At 32.7% G+C, this 22,538-nt stretch overlaps 1 protein-coding gene across 1 annotated transcript in view; it reads left to right on the top strand.

Annotated features, from left to right (window-relative positions):
- Positions 1 to 22,538, top strand: part of LOC109052154 (adhesion G protein-coupled receptor A3) — a 44,323-nt gene that overhangs the window by 5,430 nt on the left and 16,355 nt on the right. The window contains exons 2-8 of the mRNA XM_042728701.1: positions 5,462 to 5,533; positions 11,664 to 11,735; positions 16,722 to 16,793; positions 18,219 to 18,290; positions 18,622 to 18,782; positions 20,361 to 20,574; positions 21,556 to 21,720. Coding sequence (XP_042584635.1) covers positions 5,462 to 5,533; positions 11,664 to 11,735; positions 16,722 to 16,793; positions 18,219 to 18,290; positions 18,622 to 18,782; positions 20,361 to 20,574; positions 21,556 to 21,720 — 828 coding nt within the window. The remainder of the gene's footprint in view (positions 1 to 5,461; positions 5,534 to 11,663; positions 11,736 to 16,721; positions 16,794 to 18,218; positions 18,291 to 18,621; positions 18,783 to 20,360; positions 20,575 to 21,555; positions 21,721 to 22,538) is intronic.

Raw genomic sequence — 22,538 nt, 5'->3', positions numbered from 1 at the left:
TGTCAAGGATGTATTTTACTTTACAGCAAAAACATAAATATCAACATATATTTGAATATCAAGTAACTGAAAAATGTTGAGCTGTTTGGAGTATTTTTGAAAGTCTCATCAGCACAACAAGGCTGCATTTGTTTGATTAAAAAATACAGAAAAAAACAGTAATATTACAGTTTAAGATAAGTTTTCAACTTTAAAATATATTTTGAAATGTAATTTATTCCAGCAATGGCAAAGCTGAATCTTAAGGAGCCATTACATAGCAGCCAAGTTTTCAGTCTGTGTATATATATATATATATATTTGAGAATAAAATGTCAAATATATATATATATATATATATATATATATATATATATATATATATATATATATATATATATATATATATATATATATATATATATATATATATATATATATATAATATTATTATTATTATTATTATTATTATTATTATTATTATTATTTATTTTTATTATTTTTTAACAATGTAAAGGTCTTTGTCACTTCTGATTAATTGAACGTCTTCTCGCAGAATAAAATGATTAATTTCTTAAAAAAAAAAAAAAAAAAAATCTTACTGACCCAAACTTTTGAAAAGTAGTTTATGTTGGACTTAAATGTAAAGAAAGCAACAACAGAATGTTTAATTGGCAATGTTCTTGCTTTTATTAAATGAATCCTGTGATTTATTAAATGTCAAATTACATTCAGAAAGCAACTCATTCAGTGTGTTGTAAAATCTTGTAGAAGCTGTTAAACTTGTACTCGGGGAGCTCATACTGTAATCATGAGGCTGGAGAATGGCTCCCAGCTGGGAGATCGCTGTGCTCGTGAATATCAGTATCGCGCTCAAATTTAACTTGACAGATCAGAGTCACAAGGCAGCGTCTGCATGTTTATCCATACAAACTTCAGAATGTTCTCAGGCATTTTTCTTCCTCCTTTTGACAAGGAATAGGCTTGAAAAGCTGCAATTTAAGTTGCCCAGATTGACTGTAATTAAACTGTAACTGTAATTGCAGACAGATGAGAATATAACCTGAGAGAACCATTACATATTGTATGTAATATTTCCGGCTTCAGTTTAAATGAACATGAATTATAAACTCTTTCTATAGTATTGTCTACATGTTATCCTGTTGCATAAAGGTCAAGCTTTGAATTTGTTAGTTTTGACTGTGTATCCATTTTTTTGGCCTATTGCAGAGCATATCTCCAAATATTAGACTGGCTGTTTAAATGTAAACCCAGATTTTGATTTGGTTAGGATGCATAAAGCCTCATTCCTGATTATTAAAACATAATAAGTGAAAAGATACTAAATAAATACATTTAATTAGGGCTGTGCGATATGGACAAAAAAAACCTATCACGATTTTTTGATAAATTTTGCGATTTTGATTTTAATCACGATTTTGACACACACAGACATGCTTTACAGTCATAAATGCATTCAGGATGAATTTGAAACATATTTCCAAAAGAAAACCAAAGAGTGCTTTATCAAAAAGTTGTAACATGCCTCTAGAACAGACATAAGTCAAAATAATCACTAAGTAAAGATGTCAAGCAAAATGTCGAGACATATGGTAATAAATAAAATAAAATAAAATAAAACCCATGTCCAGGGCTTTTTTTTGTTTTTTTTTTTTTTTTTTTTTGGCCATGCATTGGTCAGAGCACATTGTAGCAGTGCCTCAGGTGCTGAAATATATTTATTGCCCAAGGTTCACACGTACTCCGTCTGCAGTGCGTATACAGTATGTGTATACGGTTCAGAAGCAGCAGCGAGAGCGCGTTATTTTAATGCGAAAGCACATTAAAATAATGCGCGAGCGCGAATCTCTCCGCTCAAAACCAGACACGCATGCTCAGAAACACGTTGCTCACGCCCGGAGAGAGTGTGCGCACTTAAAACATGTCTCCTCTCACTCACTCACAACTCCCTCTATGCTCATGCGCTAGATATTCATTCTTTTCGCACCTTTCGATTTCTAACCTTTTCTGTTCACATCTTTTACCGTGTGCAGTGTGAATGTTCTGATCCATTAACATGGGCTCGGAAAAAATACGCATCACAGACAGAGTGTGAACCTGGAGTTAGGCATAGGCTATGCCTATTCTGTTCTGTTCTCGCGCTCCACTTAGGTGCGCTGCATTCTGATTGGATCGGAAAAAATAATCCATAAATTCCAGAAATCGGAAAATCATGCTATAAAGCGATTTAGATATCGTGCATGCTCAAATCGTGATTTTATTACGATTTCGATTAATCGCACAGCCCTACATTTAATTAATAAAAATAAAGTGTGAGACTTGATTTCATTCATCAAGAGCATATTAGATTGTGAAAAGTGAGCGATCAATGCCAGAAATTGTAGTGGAGGATACATCTGGCTCCTATTGGTTGAAACCTAAGCGGCCTCGATGACATCAGCCAAAAAGAAAAGTTGTTTTAGAGGAGCAAGTGATTGCAGTTCGATTACATTTTTAATTGATTCTTGAATAACACACTGAATCTTGCACAATAAGTCAAGGAATGTGTATTAAGAGAGTAAACAGTGTCAGTTTTGATTTCTTGTTGACTTTTACATTGTGCAAATGCATCCTCTCAGTCCTGCTGTGACACACTCCTCCTCAATGCGCTGCACATCTGGAGCTTGAAAATCAGTTAAAGTGAGGAGAGGATAGGAACTGTTTGTGTTCTTAAAGCCAGAAAAATATGTAGGCTGTCTAAGTAGGCCAAGCTTGTAATAAAGTCACCCCTCAGCACCCCGTAATAATAACAGTCTGGCCGGGACCTGTGGGTAAGGGGTTGTGAGCGGGAGCGACCGCATCCGGTACGACTGTTCCTAACAGCCAACCACAGACAGTTGTGGTGTTTCCTCTGGAATGAACATCACTGTTTATTGCTGAATTACACAAAATGGAGGAGACATGCGGAAAATATTTCCCCCATGTTTTGGCTTCGGAAAGCAGAAACAAACATGATTCAGCAGTGTACTGTATGTATTATGTTAGCTGGTTTTCTTTTGACTGTCTCAGACAAACTAAATTCTAAAGTTGGTAACAATTTACAATACGTTCTCATTTGTTAACATTAGTTATTGCATTAACTAAGAACGAGCAATATATTATTATAATGGTTATTTAAAAAAAAAAAAAAACATACTTTAAAATAATACACACACACAAACGGAAGAGAATTAGGGCCAAGCTATAAAAAAAAGAAGTCCTTAAATTTCAAGAAAAAAAAGTCAAAATTAAAGTTTCTGAATAAACTAATTAAATTACGAGAAAAAACTCAAACTAAGTCGAAATAAAGTGTTGAGAATAAACTAGTTAAATTTACGAGAAAAGTCATTAAATTCCGAGAAAAAAAACTTGTTAAATTAAGTGAAGTCAAAATAAAATGATGAGAAAAAGTCATTTAAATTTTGAAAAAAGTTCAAAATGTTGAGAATAAACTTATTATATTATGAGAAAAAGTTGTTAAATTTTGAGGAAAAAATTCGAAATAAAATGTTGAGAATAAACTAGTGAAATTACGAGAAAAGTTTTTAAATTCCAAGAAAAAAAAAGTTAAATTCGGTAAAAATACAAAATAAAATGTTGAGAATAAACTCGTTAAATATTGAGGAAAAAAAGTTGTTAAATTGAGAAAAAGTTCAAAAAAATGTTGAGAATAAACCCATTAAATTACAAGAAAAAAGTCAAATTAAAATGTGGAGAATAAACACACTTGTGTCGGGTTCATTTCATCTCGTTGGAGTGTGTCAAGCAGCGTCTTCAGTGGCGTAGCTTGGAGAGTAATGCACATGGATGTAGCATATGATGCGATCGAGTTCGAGTCTGTCTTTTGCCGAACTCGCTTTTCCTTCTTATTTCTATCACATCACATCGGAAAAGTGGAAATTAACTGCCTAATGAGTGTTAAATAATAATGTATTAATTAGGCAGGTTTAGTATTACTACAGTAAATTCATTGTAAAGATTAATTTGAGGATTGAAATGTATTCTAACTGATAATTGTCTCACAGCGTTTCTCCTGTTTTCAGTGTCAGTGTTGCTGAGAATAGCAGCGCTGTTTCATCTGCCTTTAAACCAGTTTAAATCACAGTGGAATCTGTATATATTTTGTTAGCTAGTTGCCAAAGCAACATTTAGTTTAACTCAATGCACTAAAGTAACTAAAACTGAAATAAAAATTAAAAATCATATAGAAATATTTTGTTTAAATAAAACCTAAAAATGACAAGATTACTAATATTTATAAAAAACTATATTAGTATCTGAATGATACTAGAATAACACTGATTGTTGCAGCATTAAACCATTGTTAATTTTAGTTGATAATGTTCTTGTTAGCTCATGGTGCGTTAACTAATGGTCCAATTTTTGATCTGAAAAAAATATATTAATAAATGCTGAGATTAACAGTAGCTAAGATTAATGAATGCTGTAGAAGTTTTGTTCATTATTAGTTAAAATTAATGAATGTAGTTAACTAATGTTAACAAATGATAGATTAATTGGTAACCTAGTGCTACAAAAGTTAAGTAACATTAGTATAGGGACCAATTCTCACTAATAACTAGTTGCTTGTTAGCGTACATATAACTAGAATATTGGCTGTTTATTAGTACATATAAAACACATACGAATGTCTTGTTCTGCATGCCCATACTTTAGATCACCCTAAACTTAACAAGTGCCTTACTAACTATTAATAAGCAGTAAATTAGGAGTTTATTGAGGCAAAAGTCATAGTTAAAATAGTTAGTTAATAGTGAGAATTGGACCTGAAATTAGAGACTTTTGTTGAATTTTCCAGTAATTTCATGTTTCAAAATAGAACCAAGTCAAATGCAGTGCATTATTTATCCACTGCAAGTGTTTTCTTTCTTGTATGTCTCTTCTTTCTTGTAGCACTGTAACAGTTTTTTTTTTTTTTTTTGGTCATTTAGCAGACATTTACATCCAGACCTAATTTACAGAACACTTACTACAAGTACAGTCCAGTTTTAGTTGTTCACAATGGTGATGTAGTCCATAAAACCTTTTGGTGACCAGTACAGACCTGTAACTACCCCAGTTGGCTGCTATGGTTATTTTCCAAATCTTATTGTATCTTCAGCTGCTCGAAGCTTCGTTCTGATGATTAAGAGCTTAGCTAGACTTTAGTATTTCCAGCTGTCTGGTTCTGTATTTGCCTGGGCACTTTGGTAATAAAGCTTTTGCAATGAATGATCATGTAATATTTATGTAATGTTATGCAATGAGCAAAATATTTTTCTTCTGAGTTACTGTATCCATTAAGTCCAGAGGGTGAAGAATATGAGTTTGAGGATGAAGTTCCAAAAAAAATAATACGTTCAGTTTTACAGTTGAAGTTCAAGTTTTTATTTGTCTGGGGTCACATGATTTTTCATATCAATCTGTTTTGTTTTCTCCACAGGATTTTGAGTAACAATAAAATCCAGGAACTTCTGAATGGCTCTTTCGTTGGTTTGTCATCACTGGAACGACTGTAAGTTTAATTTGTGCTACTTTTCTCTTTGTTTATTTGGTAAATTCTCTATTTTAGAACATTTAATCTTATACACTGTTAATAGATTGTGATAAGAAACATTTCTGAGTGGTTACATCAACTTTGTCTAAAGACTCCTTCCAGACCTATTTTCCCTTGTGAAAAAAAAAGTACACTTTATCATACTTTTAAAAAGAGGACTTATTATGGACATAATATACTTTTATCCCAGCATTTTATGCTTTTTTTATATTATACTTTTTTAACCTTTGCTATAGTGCAATGTTGCAGTTCAATCTTCATCTTGATATGTAATTTTATAATCATGTTGTGTGCATAATTACACTTGTTAAACTAAAATACACTTGAATGTCATTTCTATTATATATTTGTAATTGCACAATTGTGATTAAGTTGCAATTTACTACATTTAAAATGTATTTTACATGTGCTTTAGGATGTTCAATCATCACATCAAAATAAGTGTACTTCTTTAAATCATGATAATAGATTTATTAAATTTGTACTTTAAAGTAGAGCTAAATATAATTAAGTGCACCTCTTTTCCACGAGGGTTTGAGAATCAAATGATGATGTGAAAAAGTAACACCCAGAGTACTTGGATTGTCTTGATGTAATGATGGATTATTTAAATATGTTATGATTACAACTCAAAGCAATGAATTCATAGTAAAGTGATGTCTCCATTGATTATAGTGGAATCAATCTCGTTTTGTTTTGTCACTTTTAGCATTCTTAGTTGTTCTGAAATGTTTATTTGGTGTGGTCATCTGGTCTTCCTGGTCAAAGACCAGCAGGTTTTTGGGGATGGTGCAAAGCAGATTGTTCCTCCTCCTGAAGTGGACAAGGTGCTAATGTTGTCAAGCAGAAAGTGAGGTTGGAGACCTCGGGGAGGTCATACTGAGGGAGCTGGTCAAGTGAAAGTTAATTATAGCTGTTGGCTTCAGGGAGCACAATTGTCTGGTCTTGGCATCGGTTTACCTCTCCGCTCTGTACTTCTGCAAGAGATTCAGAGTCCCTCACTGTAGCAGCGCTGGAGCTAAATTTAGAGGCTGTACATTGAAATGCTGTTTTTAGTGTTGCTGTTGAGGTGCACTTTCCCTTATACTGCTGTTTGACTATACTGTACATGACCCAGATTTACAGAACAGTACATTGTACATGTTCACAGAACCGGTTTCTTTCAAAGAAGAGCAGAATAAAGGGATTGACACAATAGGCTCATTCTAGAAGTTTCTTTATTTAAAGAAAGCATAGATTTATTTGTGCTTGCTCCATTTAAGACTTATTAATGGATTTGAATCAGGAAACATGGAAATGCCTTACTTAAGTCATCCATGTGCTTACTCCAGGTCTGGTTAAGGTATTTCAGGGCTATTTGTAAACTGATCCATTTCATCATTTATGTTCCTGGTATTTCTAGAGGGAAATATGGCTTATTAGGGGTCAGTTATAATAAGTTTTTCAAATGTTTTTGAAAACCAGGGCTGCATCTGCTTTAATATTATCACAGTTTAAAATACATGTTTTCTATCAGAATATATTTTAATGTAAATTATTCCTTTGATGACAAAATAATATGCTCAAGTGCATACTGAATGGGCAATTAATTGTTCATTGTAGGAATTTATATGAATTGCAATTAGCATGAAAAAAAAAAACTGAATTTTCAGCATCATTCAGTCTTCAGTGTCACGTGATCCTTCAGAAATCATTCTAATATGCTGATTTCCTCAAGTCAAGAAATAAATTATTATTTATATATACAAGGTTCTTTGAATACAACGTTCAGAGCACCATTTATTTGAAATAAAAGTAACACTTTAATTTAAGGTTCCTTTGTTACATGTACTTACAATAAATTATGCATAATTGTGTGCAAGTAACCCTAAAACAAACCCTAATCCTAACCCTAACCATACAGTATGTAGTTAGTTAATTAATATTACTCAATACTTAAATGCATAGCTACACTGTAACAAGGACATCTTCAAATAAAGTGTAACCAAAACTAAAATCTTTTCTAACATTATAAATGTTTTTTTGCAGTCACTTTCAATCAATTTAATCCTTGCTGAAAAAAACCCTACTATTTCAACTTATTACATTCATATTTCTATACTATTAAAATAGATTTTAAAAATAAAAATGCATTCATTTTACTAATTATATTATTAAATTTTAGATTTAATTTTCCAAAATGGAAATTTTATTATAGATTTATTCATAAATGTGTCTTTTCCTTGAACTCCATGAACTCATCATCATTTCCCCCCTTGATAATTTCACAAGCATCACAGGCATCTAAGCACTTCACTTTCCACCTTGTGAAACAGATTTGTACACATGTCATGGCACCACCAGATGAAGAGGTCTTTCAGCTTGGCCCTCATCTCAGTTTCCTGGGCTGAGTGAGATCTGGGAAACATCTCAGGCAACAAAGAAACAGATGGACTATCGGCTTGTGTTTTGCTTGAATGCAAAAGTAATTGATGTTGGTTGCGGTTGTGATTGTTCTGGAACCCTGCGTTCCAGCAGCCTGTAGACCTTGTCGTCTTGAGAGATGCGTGAGGAATTGAGAGCTTCCAACTGGACCATTTCATCCAGTTGCAAAGCGTCATGTTGATTCTCGATCTGTGCATCGTTCTGTTTATAATGTGAGGGAATTCTTCGCTCTTTCTGTGTTGAGAGAATGATACAGTTCAGGGGATAAAGAGCTAAAGCCTTGTCTTTAGAACACGTTGGAAGTGTAAACATCTTTGATCTTCCCATGCTTTGAAAGCCTGAGGAATTCATCTTCCGCTCTCTTGACGGCTCGGCGGGTTTCTGCGTCTGGGCTTTCATGGCACAGTTACCTTCCAGTGCTGCTCCCTCTGTGCCCTCTCTGGCTTTCTGTTTTCACGCTTCTCTCTCGCTCCGATCCCTTCTGCCCAGAGCACAGTGCTGCTTTTGTCATTCTAATGAATCTCGCTGAAGCCAGAGATGTCAGCAGTCTGATTCACACATTATTCTCTGGCTCTTTGTCTCTGTGACAGTGTGTTGGAGTGTGTGTGTGTGTGTGTGTGTGTGTGTGTTTGTGTGTGTGTGTGCACTCTTAGAGACTGAAGAATTGGTGAAAGCCTAATTTTTCTCTTTTCACCTAACACCCTATGGAAGGCCTGCATTATTATTGCAGTTAAAGGTATAGTTCATCTAAAAAGGAAAAAATGTAAATGTTGTTTGAAACCTGAATGAATGACTTCCATGGAAATTGTTTATATACTAAAACTTAATGCTCCAAAATAACAAAAAAGCATCATGGAAATATGGTCCATACAACTTGTGCCCTATATTCCAAGTCTTTTGAAGTCCTGTAAAAACTTGTGTGAAGAACAGGCCAAAAAGAAAGTTTAAATTTAAATTCACAAAAAATCTCTATATTCCTAGTGTAGCAGTGAATAATTAGCTTTGAATCAGAACCTTTCAGTTAATCAGTTGATTTAGTTCCCAAAACCAGTCTGAAAAAATTGAGATTTTATTAAATTATTTATTTATTTATTTATTTATTTAGTTTTTGGTTCTCCAAGATGGCGAGCAAGGACTTTCTTACTCTAAAGAAAAGTAATGCAACCAAAACTTTGAAGATCCAAAAAGGTCATAAAGGCCTCATAAAATGAATCCATGTGAATCAGCCGGTTTAATACATTTCGTGAAGAGACATAATCGCTTTTTATGATGGACAAATTTAATGTAGGTTTTATTTAACATTATATTTTTACTTTTTTTGACTTTTCAGCGCTAATACATAGAGCATATCAAATGTGGTAAACACAAAAACTCAAACGCTTGTGCATCACACGCTAGAATAAACCTCATAGAATCTTATACATCGTGCACATTTGAGCTTCCATGTTTACCATATTTGATGTGACATTTATGTGTCAGTCATTATTTATATGTGAATAAAAGCCTAAATAAAGTCTGTTCATCATAAGCAATTATATCTCTTCTAAAAAAACAAACAAACAAAAAAAAACGTATTAAATTGATTTGTATTGATTTTACGATGCATTTATGACCTTTTTGGATGCATTAACTTTAAATGGAGGGACCGAAACCTCTCAGATTTCACTAAATATATCTCAGTGAATATCTTAACAGTAAATTATGACAGAATTGTAAATTTGGGGTGACTATCCCTTTAACAGCACACTGGAGATTTTTAGTGAATAACTAAAATGTTGGTCTGTTCGTCACACAGAGCTATCATGTGATTTTTCGAAGACTTGTGTGAACTGCTTTTATGATGAATGATTTATTTCTTTAATACTTAAATATTGTTTCAGGTAATGGCGATGAGCCAGCATATTAGTGTTGAAATTTGACTACACATAAATTTTGAAAATGTCTTTTTTTTTTCAAAGCCTGTCTTGATGTATTCTGGGAAGCTGCTGAAGAGTGTTTAGATTGAGTGTACTGTTTTCCCCTTCTCTCCCCTCGCTCCTCCGACCCTTGTGCAAAGTTTATGAGCAGTGCTACTGGGAAGCGTGTTTGCCTTTCCACTCCAGAGAACTGCCCGCTGTGACCTACAGCTCCAGCAGATCTTCTCTGTGTAAACGTCTTTTCTCACGGAAAGAAATGGACTTTCCATGTCCATGTTTGCTTGACATGAAAACTTTGATTATTAGTTTCAGAAATATTTCTTAATGAAGAGTGTTGTGTCATACCTGACTTAAGGATTCTGTTGTCATTTACTCACTATGAGCTTCCAAACCTCTTTGACTTTCTTTTTGTGAAGATTGTAACAGCATATGGGTATAGAATGATATCAGAATGAGTAGATAATGACATTTATTTATATATTAATTTGAACTATTACTTTAATGCAGCGACTACTAAACAAAACTTTTTAAATAGTAAGTAGGAATGTTGCTCTAAATTAAACATGTAAATACATTCAGATTCTTAATACTGTGTTAATGTTAATAGTGTTAAATGGTGATACAAAGGTACTTATGTTCATATAACACTATTTACATATATATATATATTTTTTTTTTATATATAGAATATTACCATTACCAGTTTCTGGTCAGAAAGATTAAAAAAAAGTCTATGCTCACTACGGTTGCATTTATTTTGCTCAAAAATAATGTAATATTTTAACAATCTAAAATAGCTGTTTTCTGCTGGAATATATTTTAAAATGTAATTTATTCCTGTGATGCGCAGCTGAATTTTCAGCATCATTACTCCAGTCTTCAGTGTCACATGATTCTTCAGAAATCATTCTAATATGCTGATTTGCTGCTCAAGTAACATTTCTGATTATTATCAATTTTGAAATCAGTTGTGCTGCTTCACATTTTCATAAAACCGTGGCACGTTTTTAAATGTTGCTGTTCTTCGAGAACTCCTATAATCATTGATTTCACCTTTAGTCTCTCTTCTCTCGTCGTATTGCATGCTCCTCCATTCCACCCTCAAACCACAAATGGTGCGACTTCAAAGAGGCTCACGTGTGTAGTCCGCCTTTGGCGCAGGAACTCTGTGATGATGTTTTGAACTAGCGCAGGTGTGGGCTTTGGGTATCAGTGACCGGAGCCTTTGAACTTATCCACCCTTTCTCTTATATCAGATTCTGGGATTGTTGAATACTTATTTATTTTACGCTCTGTCAGTGGTGGTCAGTCAGTTTCTGCTATATTAAACTGCCCCATTATATCTCAGTGCCATATTACAGAATACAGTATGCCATTTCCTATCATTGGTGTATAATAACGTGCAGTACATCAGGATATTACTGAATCACCTAAAATGCTTAAATTTGCAGATTGAGTTACTGCGTTTGAGCAGCTTCCAATCCGCATGTTACGTTACACGGCTAAACCAGAGTGATTTATTAAGGCCTGTGCATTTGCTTATGGCTGTTAGCTACAGCATGTCAAAGCATCAAAAGGTTTGAGTGTTATGCCCACTGGCATGTTTTCTGAGTTTTGAATAACCTGTTATTATAGGGCTGGGTTGGCTCAGTTTGGCTCATGTTTGAAATTAACCAAAGGGCATTTGTTTGTTAGTGTTTGATAATGTTTAGTCTAAAACAGTGTTTTTTTTTTCTTCTTCTTCACAGGGACATAAAGAACAACATAATCACACATATTGAACCAGGAGCTTTTTATGGACTTTTCGCCCTCAAAAGACTGTAAGTATTATTTTGTCTCGCTTGTGTGTAAAATGTGTTGTTGACACCAGAGTTAGTATAGTGAACTAAAGGTATGTTTACACAGTGATTGTACTACAAAAACTTGCACTTTGAAACCTGTTTTCAGAAGATTGCATTTTTAGGCCCCCAAAAAGTTGTTCCATAAATGAACGGTTAAAACTCACTAAAAGATTTGTCTTTTTTTTAGTTGAACACAGTGTTGTGGAAACAGCCCCTAAAACTAAAACCATAAAAAAAAACTCTTACTTTGAATCAAAAACTTTAACTGAGATAAAATCTTTAAACTTATTTTATTTCAGCTCGTTGCCAAGGCAATATTTATTTGTTATATTTATTTATTTATTAAATATTAAATCCTGACACTGCTAATTTTGTTGCGCTTACTAAACTTTGACTAGCATTAAAATGAAAATAAGTTTAAAAAAAAAGAACTCAGCAGTACTGAAATAGCACTGGTTGGCACCTCTGTTGAGGAAATGCTCTGATTCAAGTAAAAACAGCTTCACCGTTGGGTGTGTGCAGCCACAGAAATAAGACTTCATCTTTCTGCAGTTCTTCACTCCAGATGGACGATGTCCAGACAGCACTGTGCACAGCATGACTGATGCTATCGACTTTAACATGCCAGTACTTCTCTGTGTGTGTGTGTGAGAGAGAGAGAGAGAACTATGGAGAGTTGGAGGAAGAAAGGAGAGTTTGTTCCGTGTTTTGTGCGTATGTGGCGAGTGGTGGGTTATATACGTTCTCCTGTGAGAGCTGGCCGTGTAATATGACTCACTCCTTGCCAATATAAACTGCTCTTTGGCTGGCTAAATGGAGAAGTATGCAGCTCCCCTGTAAAAGAATTGCTGTCGTCCAGGACTTTTGAGAGAGTGCAGAAGGTGAATGCTCACAGTTTTATAGTCCACGTTACTTTGTTCCAAGTGTCCCGAACTTTAAAAGAAATTGCTGATGCTAATTACCCAATGCTTTCATTAGTCATTAGCTTGAGAAGATGATTGTGTGAGAGATGATAATATCTTAATGCGTTATCTAAAAGAGGGCTTTATGTGATCATGATGAGCATTCATACTTTATTAAACTCTAAAATTATTATATTCATAACTTCAGCAAAATTACATGCCACGGTTTATTCTTTAAAAAGAGACATTTATATTATTTATGATATTTTGTTTAATATTATAAATAATATAAATACTAAAAAAAAAAAATATAGTTTATTTTATTATATTATTTTTATTACTTTTATACAAAGTTGCATAAAAACATAATTGTTAAAGAGCAGGTCATATGGTATTTTAAAGTGTCCTAATATTGTATTGGAGTCCCCTACAACAGGTTTAAATGCATCTAAGATCAGAAAACATTGTAATTTCCTCAGAATATACATTTAATATTAGAGTCATTTGCCAATGATTAGGAAATGATTCGTTCCAAGCAAGTTCGGAGCAAGCCCCTCCCTTCCTCAAGCCTACTCTGCTCTGATTGGTCAGCTTGCCAAACCTGTTGTGATTGGCACAGAGATGAGTCCTTGAGCCAGTTAGCCAGCGCTACCATTGACAAAGTACCTTTACATAAAACAATAATATAGTCAATCAGTTCTTATAATGACATAAAATACAAAAACACTTATTCAAGCGAATCGTGCCCACAGATAAAGTTTAGCTGCTAAACTGTGAACACTAGGTGGATACGTAAGCGAGTGCTAACGTGACTAACTGATTAAACAATACAGTTTGTAAACCAAAATGTGTCTACTGTAATGTTTGAAGAACGACAGACAAAAGACGCTCACAGGAGCACCAGCCAAAATCACTCATCTCTCCCGCATTAACCCTGTAACTGCCAGTGCAGCACAATAAACAGCAGTTTCACAATTATTATAAAGTCTGTGTGCTACACTACATTCTTATTATTAAACAAAGTAATTAGAACGACGTCAGTCTACAATAATCGACATATTCTTAGGTTCACTGCGAATTTTTAGAACTACTTCAGTAAGACAGTAATGTGCTTTACCTGGAAACACATTATATGTACTTTGAAAAGATAGAAAGCATATATAAAAAAATTAACATAGTAATAGTTATTTAACACGGGCTACAACTACACAGAAACAATTTGCAACTTTAAAATACTGATCAGACAACACAACGACAAACAATTCACATATCTCAATGCAGTTGTCATTGAAGACCTAGAAGCTAAACGGTGCTTACACAACAAACCAAACAATTAAGCATGCTACATAAAACGTAAAAGCAACAATTATTAATAACACTTACAGGTTGTGATACGGAGGAGGAAGCTGATGCAAATACACTTGGAACTGAACCTTCCTTCAATATCAGCCGGCTCGCGAATCCAAGTTTGATTGCATATAAGTTGGTAAAAGCAATCGTCTTCAAAATGGCGTGAACAAAGCACAAGGCTCGGACTATACTTCTGTGGTACAGTTGTATATATGAATTGTAGCCACTTAGTCTTCAAATGCTCATCCTTGGGCAGAGGAAAAAAGAAAAAAAAAAATTTGCTTTTGACTCGCACTTCAGAACACAGCGTCTCGTCGCCATGATATTTTCTAGTTTTCACTGGCGTCTTGGAGCGCAATAAGTGGGCGTATCGTATTCAAATAACTTGACAAGTTGACGTCATCTAGTCAGAGAAAAAGCTTCGGTCTTCTAACGATTCATAAAAATGACTCAGAGTCGACTCTTACTTTTGAAAGACAATAACTTTATATACGGTGCACTGTCATATTTCAAACTTTGCAGGATGTTTTTGTTCACTTAGATCTATGTTACACACTACATGAAAGGTAAATTTCAAAATTCCATGATAGGTGCTCTTTAAAATTAGTCTTCAGTTGTCTGTACCTGATTTAGTATTTTTTTCTTTTTCTTTTTGACTCTTTTTCATGAATTTATTTTTTCCTTCACATTGTAGTTAATAATGCATTTTGTCCATAGAAAAATGTTTTTCACTACTGTATAGTGACATTTTTTTGTTGATTATTTTAAATATCAATTATCATTTTTTGATTAGTTGTTACAGCCCAGTATTTAACAATAGTTGTATCAAATTTTTCAACTCGTAACCTCAACTTGTTAGCACTTCTCAAAAGTTTGGAAACATAATGTTTAGGTGAACCTATAAAAAAAAAAAAAAAACATTTAAAAAAACACATAGTGTCATAGTGTTTTGATTGGGGTTGATAAACAGTATGCATAAGGATACCAAGAAGTAACATGTCAAATTGCAGATTTTTGTGGTACCAAGTTTTGTGTGCATCACCCACAGGGATTGCATTAGTAAGGGATAGAAGTAAGCAATAAGGGAATAGAAGGAAAACCATCACCATTCACCTTTTACACAACAAATAATATTTTAGACAATGAAGAATAACTATTCATGCATGGGCTTCATCAAAAACACAAGCCTTGCATTCCTGCTGCTGTTAAGCCCTCTGGTATGATAGTCACTTCCATTTCCATTGTGAGTCACATGAGTCAAATACAGGAGCGCACAAAGCCTTTGTATTACGCTAAAACCACATTATGGGACTTGCCATTAAATTCAAAATTTAGACCATTTATGCCTTGTAAAGATTTGACTGATGAATTAATACTGAGATTTATGCTTGTTTTTCTTCTTTTGTTGTCATTCTGTAATCATTTCTGTGCACTTCTCTATGCTTTTGAATGTTGGAGTGAAGCTTGCTGTAAATCAAAGTGCTGTATTTTGTCTCATGTCTCATGCTTGTATGTCTGAAACATGTGGTTTGACATGAAAGAGAGCGATTAAATGGGGTTAAGAGACCTTTGCCAAAAACATGCCGTGTCCTGTATGAAGACTGGAACGACTGCTGGATTGACAGGAATAATTATGTTATGTCTGGGATGTAAAGGTTGCTTGGCTGTCAGTTTTGAAAAAATATAGGCAAGATGAGATAATTTCCTAATTGGTGTTTGGTGAAGCGTCTCATGTTGTTTTTATAAGGGATGTTTTGCTTTAATAAAGGCAGTTATACATTGATGTATGGATGCTGTTGCACTCCATCAAGATCTATTAAAATGTATAGTTTATTGTTGCAATGAATTGAAATAAGTCTGAAATAAATATAACTAATAGATGAAAAATTTCAACTTAAAATGTTATCTTAAAATAAGTTACCTGAAATAAATATAAATTAAACCTAGAAATAAAAATAAAAAACTGCTAATGAAAAAGCAAAAGCACGTAACAAAATTACTAAAACTTAAACTGAAATTAAATCACAAACTAAAAAAAAATTTACTGAACATTTAAAATAAAAGCTAATTAAAATATCAATAAATACTGTAAATAAATAACACTAAAGTAATGCTGTTCAAGACCAGAATGCTATCAGTTATGGTGCTCAGCGGTTAAAATAATTATTGTTATAATAATGTTGGATTATTATATTCGATTTGATAGATCTGTCATTTAGTTTCTTCCTGAGACGTTAAGGCTTTCTTTTATAAAATCTTGTTTCTACAATTGATTAACATTTTTTAAAAATAATTGTGACCTTTTTAACTCACTATTCAGACTTTTTTCTCGCAATTGTGAATTTCACAGTTCAGATTTATTTCTTTTTTTTTTCAGAAATGCAACATATAAACTCACAACTGCAAGAAAAAAAATCTGAATTGTAAGTGTATATCATGCAATTCTAAAAAAAAAAAAAGTAGAACTGTGAGAGAAAAAGTCGCAATTATTTTTTTTTATTTATTTATTTTTTTTATTCAGTTGCAGAAATAGACTTCCTTAGGAAGAATATTAAATATTTCAACATGTTGCAAATTGCATGTGTTAAGCTTTTTTCCATTAACACAATTTTCTGAATGGCTTTATATTTGGACAAACTTTGGTAATGTTGAATAATAGTGCATGCCTGTATGAGTTTACACAAGGCTTTCTCTTATCTCTTGTGCCTTGCAGAGACTTGTCCAAAAACCTGATCGGCTGCCTCCATGTGGACGTCTTTAAAGGCCTCACAAACCTGGTTAAACTGTAAGTCGTGTTTTTGTCTCTACATGAACTTGAAATGGAGAATTTTTCGAAATACCGCTTTTTCATCATAAAGAAATAAATGTATGCAAATATGGATTAATAAGCCACATTCATAACAACAAAGTCACATGCTTTTAGTGTAAAATTAATCTGACAATGCACATTTCACCCATTTTAATGTAAAATACCATCCGTCTTATAATGCATCGCAAATTATACTCATTTATCAGTCCGTCCGTCTGTCTGTTTATCTGCAGATGTTTAAATTAGATTGTGATGATGAGAACACAAAAGTCATTGGTGTTTGGCTGAGATTCATTAGCCTGATTACCCTTCACAGAAAGCTAAAGCTGGTAACAGGTGTTGTTAGATGAGCGTGTTAACGCTGCCGTCCCGTGAGGAAGTGTGAGCGTCGTCTTCACCTGCTGAAGGTGAAGATTACATCTGATACAGTCATTTCAATTAAGACAGCAGCTGAAACTCAGCAGATTGCGCCCCAAACAGATGTGATGTCAAGGGTATACAGGACAAATTGAAAACATAAACCGTTTGTAATGAGGCTTTTTATTTTAATATGTTAATGGATCCCACTTGAATAAATTGGATCAGAATTACAGTCCCTAAAGTTTTTATTTTTATCTTAATGTCCACAAAACATTAAGATAATTTTGCACAGTTTTCACAGATGTCCAGAACAGTGTGTAATGTTTCATAATTTTAGTAATAATAATCCATTTAATTTATCAGCACCTCTCAAGAAACTCAAGGACACATTAAACAATATAAAAGCTAAACTATATATATATAATTTTTTTTTAAGTTGTAAATAAAACAAAGCAGGTTTATTTTAGTATCACTGAGATACTATTATAGTTTTTATTAATTTATTTTTATATATTCTGTTTTTGTTTTAGTTAACATTTTAGTACATTTGTTTGTAATTTTTCTTAGTTTAAATGCATTTTTTATAGTTTTTGATTCAATTTTTAATTGTGTAAGTTTTTTTAGTATTTGTTTTTTATTGTTTTTTATGCATTATTTATTTGGTATTTTTAGTATTTTATTTAAGTGCATTAAAATAGACTAAATCAAAATCAGAAATGTTGCAACTAGCAGAAATAAAATATATAAAAATACAAATTTAATAAAAATAAAAATATAACATTTTATTTTATAATTTATTTTATATCAAGTAACATGTTTTATGGTTTTAGTTTAATAGTCACTTTAATAACCCTGAAACAAAGATTATTTTGGAGTACATTTTACAAGAAAATACAAACTTTCATGCTTAATTGCTTGCGATTTCTTTCTAACTGTTGGTGATGTTTACTTTTTTTTTCAGTGCAGAGAATTACTCATGATACATCAGTTTCTATTAAGCATGGTACATTTTGCTCATTAATTCCCCCTTTTTTACTGCAGTAACCTTTCGGAGAACAAGTTTTCTTCACTGTCTCAAGGGATTTTCGACAGCCTTGGCTCTCTGAAAATACTGTAAGTGTTTTGTTTTACTTCGCATCATTTGGACACAAATTTGCAAACAGAAGCACAAATGGCCACCTAAAATAAAATGCAGTTTGCTGTTTATTAAAGTTTATTAGCTGTGTTCAAACTTCATATTCATTAACTGAAACGCTCGAGATAAGGTTTTGTAACACTTGGCATGTCTTTAAACATGTTGATAGGAGACATCCAGAGTTTACCCTCAGACCTGAATTGAATGCATCTGTTGACCCACACTGTGTAGAAAGGAATGTTCTTCTGATCTTATCATTGGCTCTGATGTACTTTTTATGATTTTTGAACATGCTGTATACATTTTTAGGGAGTTTGATAGCCCTTATCTTCTGTGCGACTGTAACCTGCAATGGCTGGTGGTCTGGATCAGAGAGAAGGCGATAGGGGTGAAGGAGACTCGCTGCTCGTTCCCTCGCTCCCTACAGGGTCAGCAGATAACCTCGCTCAGGCCTGAAACACTCACCTGTGGTAAGAATACTCACTCAATCATAGTGCAGATTTTCCACTAACTTCTGTTGTTTTATACTGAAACTAAAGATATTTTCAAATTATGTTTTATTTTTATTTCTTGTTTTTCTTTTCTTATTTTTCTTGTCTTAATATTGTTTTTTGTATTTTATTTTCTTGAAAAGGTTAGAAATTATTAAAATGTAAATTTATTAATAGCAATAATGTGTTTATGTTTACTTAAAAATATGAAATATATTTCTAATTATAATCAGTAAATATTTGTATTAATATTCCAATAATCAGTGTTTATTTATTGTTTGATTTTATTATTGCATTTATTTTAAATATTGCGAATTAGCTTTTTATATTTTTGTATTTATGATTATTATTTATGATTATTTTAGGATTCATTGTATTATATATATATATATATATATATATATATATATATATATATATATATATTATATATATATATATATATATATATATATATTATATATATATATATTATATAATATATATATTAGTAATTTTGTTGTGTGTATATTATATTTCTCATCGTAAATATTAAATATATGTATTAGGATTTTGTTCTAACAATCAGTGTTATTTTAGTATTATTTATTCAATTATGCTCTTTCCTAATGTATTTTCAGTTTTCCTTTTAATGTTAGTTTAGGTTTTAGTAATTTTGTTGTGTGCTTTGTCATCTTTTTAATATATAATTTTTATAATTTTATAATTTATTTTAATATTAATAATTTTTTTATTAATTTCTTTGAGATCATTTATTTTAATATTCATTTATTTTAATATTTATTTTAATTTTATAAAATTATATTTTTTATAATTTTTATAATTTAATTTTATAATTTTTTAATATAATTTTTTTATTTATAATTTCTATTCAGCTTTATTAAAATGTTATTTTCTTAAGATTTGCTTTTTTTATAGATGTATTTTTATTTCATTTAGTTGCTAACATAACATCTTTATTTCAAATCATGAAAACAGTTTATAATCGTTAACAATAACAAATGGTTAACAATAAAAAAACGTCATACATGAGCAAACAGGTCAGGTTTTGCCTAAATTGTTAGCAAACAGAAACTAGATGAAATGAGATAAGTGCCTTATTTTGTTATATTTTAATGACACTCTGCAACATGTAGTCTGATAAGAGTAACCAGACCTTAGCTTTCCATGACCTGTGACACATTGCACATTAAATCTCTCATCTTTTATAGTAAAATTACAGTTTCTAATAGTCTAATATCTAAATTAGTAGAAAAGAATACATGATTGGTTACTGAAAAAAGCTCAAAAGCATTGATTTCCTGTTCTTTTACTAATACAGACACGCTCTCCTCCACCAAAAGTGAAGTAATCCTTCGATAAAAGACCTTCAGCCTGGGTCCAGGCCTCCCCTTATGTTGATTTTGGACTTTTGTAATCATAGCTTGTGCAAGAACTACAATAAAACTGCTCTCGGATCACTCATTAATGTCAGCTTTTGCACATAGCAGTCATCTGTGGCTCACCACATGTGTTTTTCTTCCTCTCTCTTTTGTTTTTCTCCCTTCTCTATTTTAGACGCTCCTCTAGAGCTTCCCTCCTTCCAGATGACTCCGTCCCAGCATCAGATCGTCTTCCAGGGAGACAGCCTGCCGTTTCAGTGCATGGCCTCTTTCGTGGACGAGGACATGCAGGTTCTGTGGTATCAGGACGGGAAGATGGTGGAGCCTGATGTCACTCAGGGCATCTACATAGAGAAAAGCATGGTGCAGAATTGCTCTTTAATAGCCAGGTAATAGAAGCCAGCCGGGAAGGAGAGACCAAACATACACCTGAAATATAAAAAAAAACATAACCTAAAAAAACCATGCATTAAACAAATCTCTCCTTTGAATAAATGAATAAAAATTAAAGTAATAAAAATTCACAAATGCATATCCTCCCAAAGCATCTGTTTGAATACCGGTGCTATCTCTCTCTCTATCTCTCTATCTCTCTCTCTATCTCTCTATCTCTCTCTATCTCTCTCTCTATCTCTCTATCTCTTCTATCTCTCTTTCTTCTCTTTCTCTTCTCTCTTTCTCTCTATCTTCTCTATCTTCTCTATCTATCCTTATATCTATCTCTATCTATCTATCTATTTCTCTCTCTCTCTCTCTCTCTTCTCTCTTATCTTCTATCTATCTATCTTCTTCTCTTTCTCTCTCTCTCTCTTCTCTCTATCTCTCTCTCTTCTCTCTCTATCTCTTTCTATCTATCTTCTATCTCTCTATCTATCTCTCTCTTCTATCTATCTATCTCTCTTTCTATCTCTATCTCTCTATCTCTCTATCTATTTCTCTATCTATCTATCTATCTCTATCTATCTTCTCTATCTCTCTATCTCTCTCTATATATATATCTATCTATATCTATCTATCTATCTATCTCTCTCTCTCTCTCTCTATCTATCTCTATATATATATCAACCAACCATCTATCTATCTATATATCTATCTATCTATCTATCTATCTATCTATCTATCTATCCAATTATATCTAAAATCACATCTCTCAATCTTTATGTATTTATATATAAAAAAACTTTTCATATTTATAAAATCATAGTTTTCAAAGCACATTTCTTATTTTTTAGGTTTTCATATATATAGTTTTTTTTCAGCTTTATATCAGAAGTTTTGTAATTGTTTTAGTTTCAATTATGCTAAATTCATAATGTTGACTTTTCTCCCAGAGCAACAGTTTTTGTCTCGTTTGATTTGTCCCCACACAGCGCCTTGACCATCTCCAACATCCAGCCGGGATTCACTGGGAACTGGGAGTGTCGCGTGCGCACCAGTCGAGGAAACAACACTAGGACGGTCCACATCGTGGTTCTGGAGAGCTCTGCCAAATACTGCTTGCCAGATCGGGTGGCAAACAACAAGGGGGACTACAGGTGAGTCCAGTGCACTTCTGATCACGTGATGCTGTGCACAGAGTTGCTAAAACTTCAGTGTTTTTTAACGTCTCTACTAATCACTAAGGTTGTGTTTATTTGATTAAAAATAGAGTAAAGAAACTGAAATATTATTACAATTTAAAATACTTTTTTATTTGTAATAGAAATGTAAAAATGTAATTTATTCCTGTGATGAAAGCTGAATATTCAGCAACATTACTCCAGTCTTCAGTGTCACATGATCCTTCAGAAATCATTCTGATATGTGACTCTGGAGCACAAAACCTTGCGTCGCTGGGGTATATTTATGGCAGTAACCAACAATACATTGTATGGGTCAAAATTATACATTTTTTATATGCCAAAAATCATTAAGATATTAAGTAAAGATCATGTTCCATGAAGATAGTTTCTAAGATTCCAACCGTAAATATATTAACACTTTTTTTATAAAAAATTTTTTATTAGTATTATGCATTGCTAAGAACTTCATTTGGACAACTTTAAAGGCGATTTTCTCAATATTTAGATTTTTTTGCACCCTCAGATTCCAGATTTTCAAATAGTTATCAGCCAAATATTGTCCTATCATAACAAACCATACACCAATGGAAAGCTTATTTTCAGATGATGTATAAATCTCAGGTTCAAGAACTTGACCCTTATGACTGGTTTGGTGCTCCAGGGTCACATATGCTGATTTCCTGCCCAAGAAACATTTCTTCTTATTATCACTTTTGAACAGTATGCTGCTTATTTGATTACATGGATTCTTTGATGAATACAAAGTTAAACAAAAACCATTTATTTGAAAT

This window comes from Cyprinus carpio, chromosome B7 (genome assembly GCF_018340385.1).
Source record: "Cyprinus carpio isolate SPL01 chromosome B7, ASM1834038v1, whole genome shotgun sequence".
NCBI classification, from domain to species: Eukaryota; Metazoa; Chordata; class Actinopteri; order Cypriniformes; family Cyprinidae; genus Cyprinus; species Cyprinus carpio.
The sequence above is the reverse complement of the archived record's forward strand: the minus strand, read 5'-3'. Positions and strand labels throughout refer to the sequence as shown.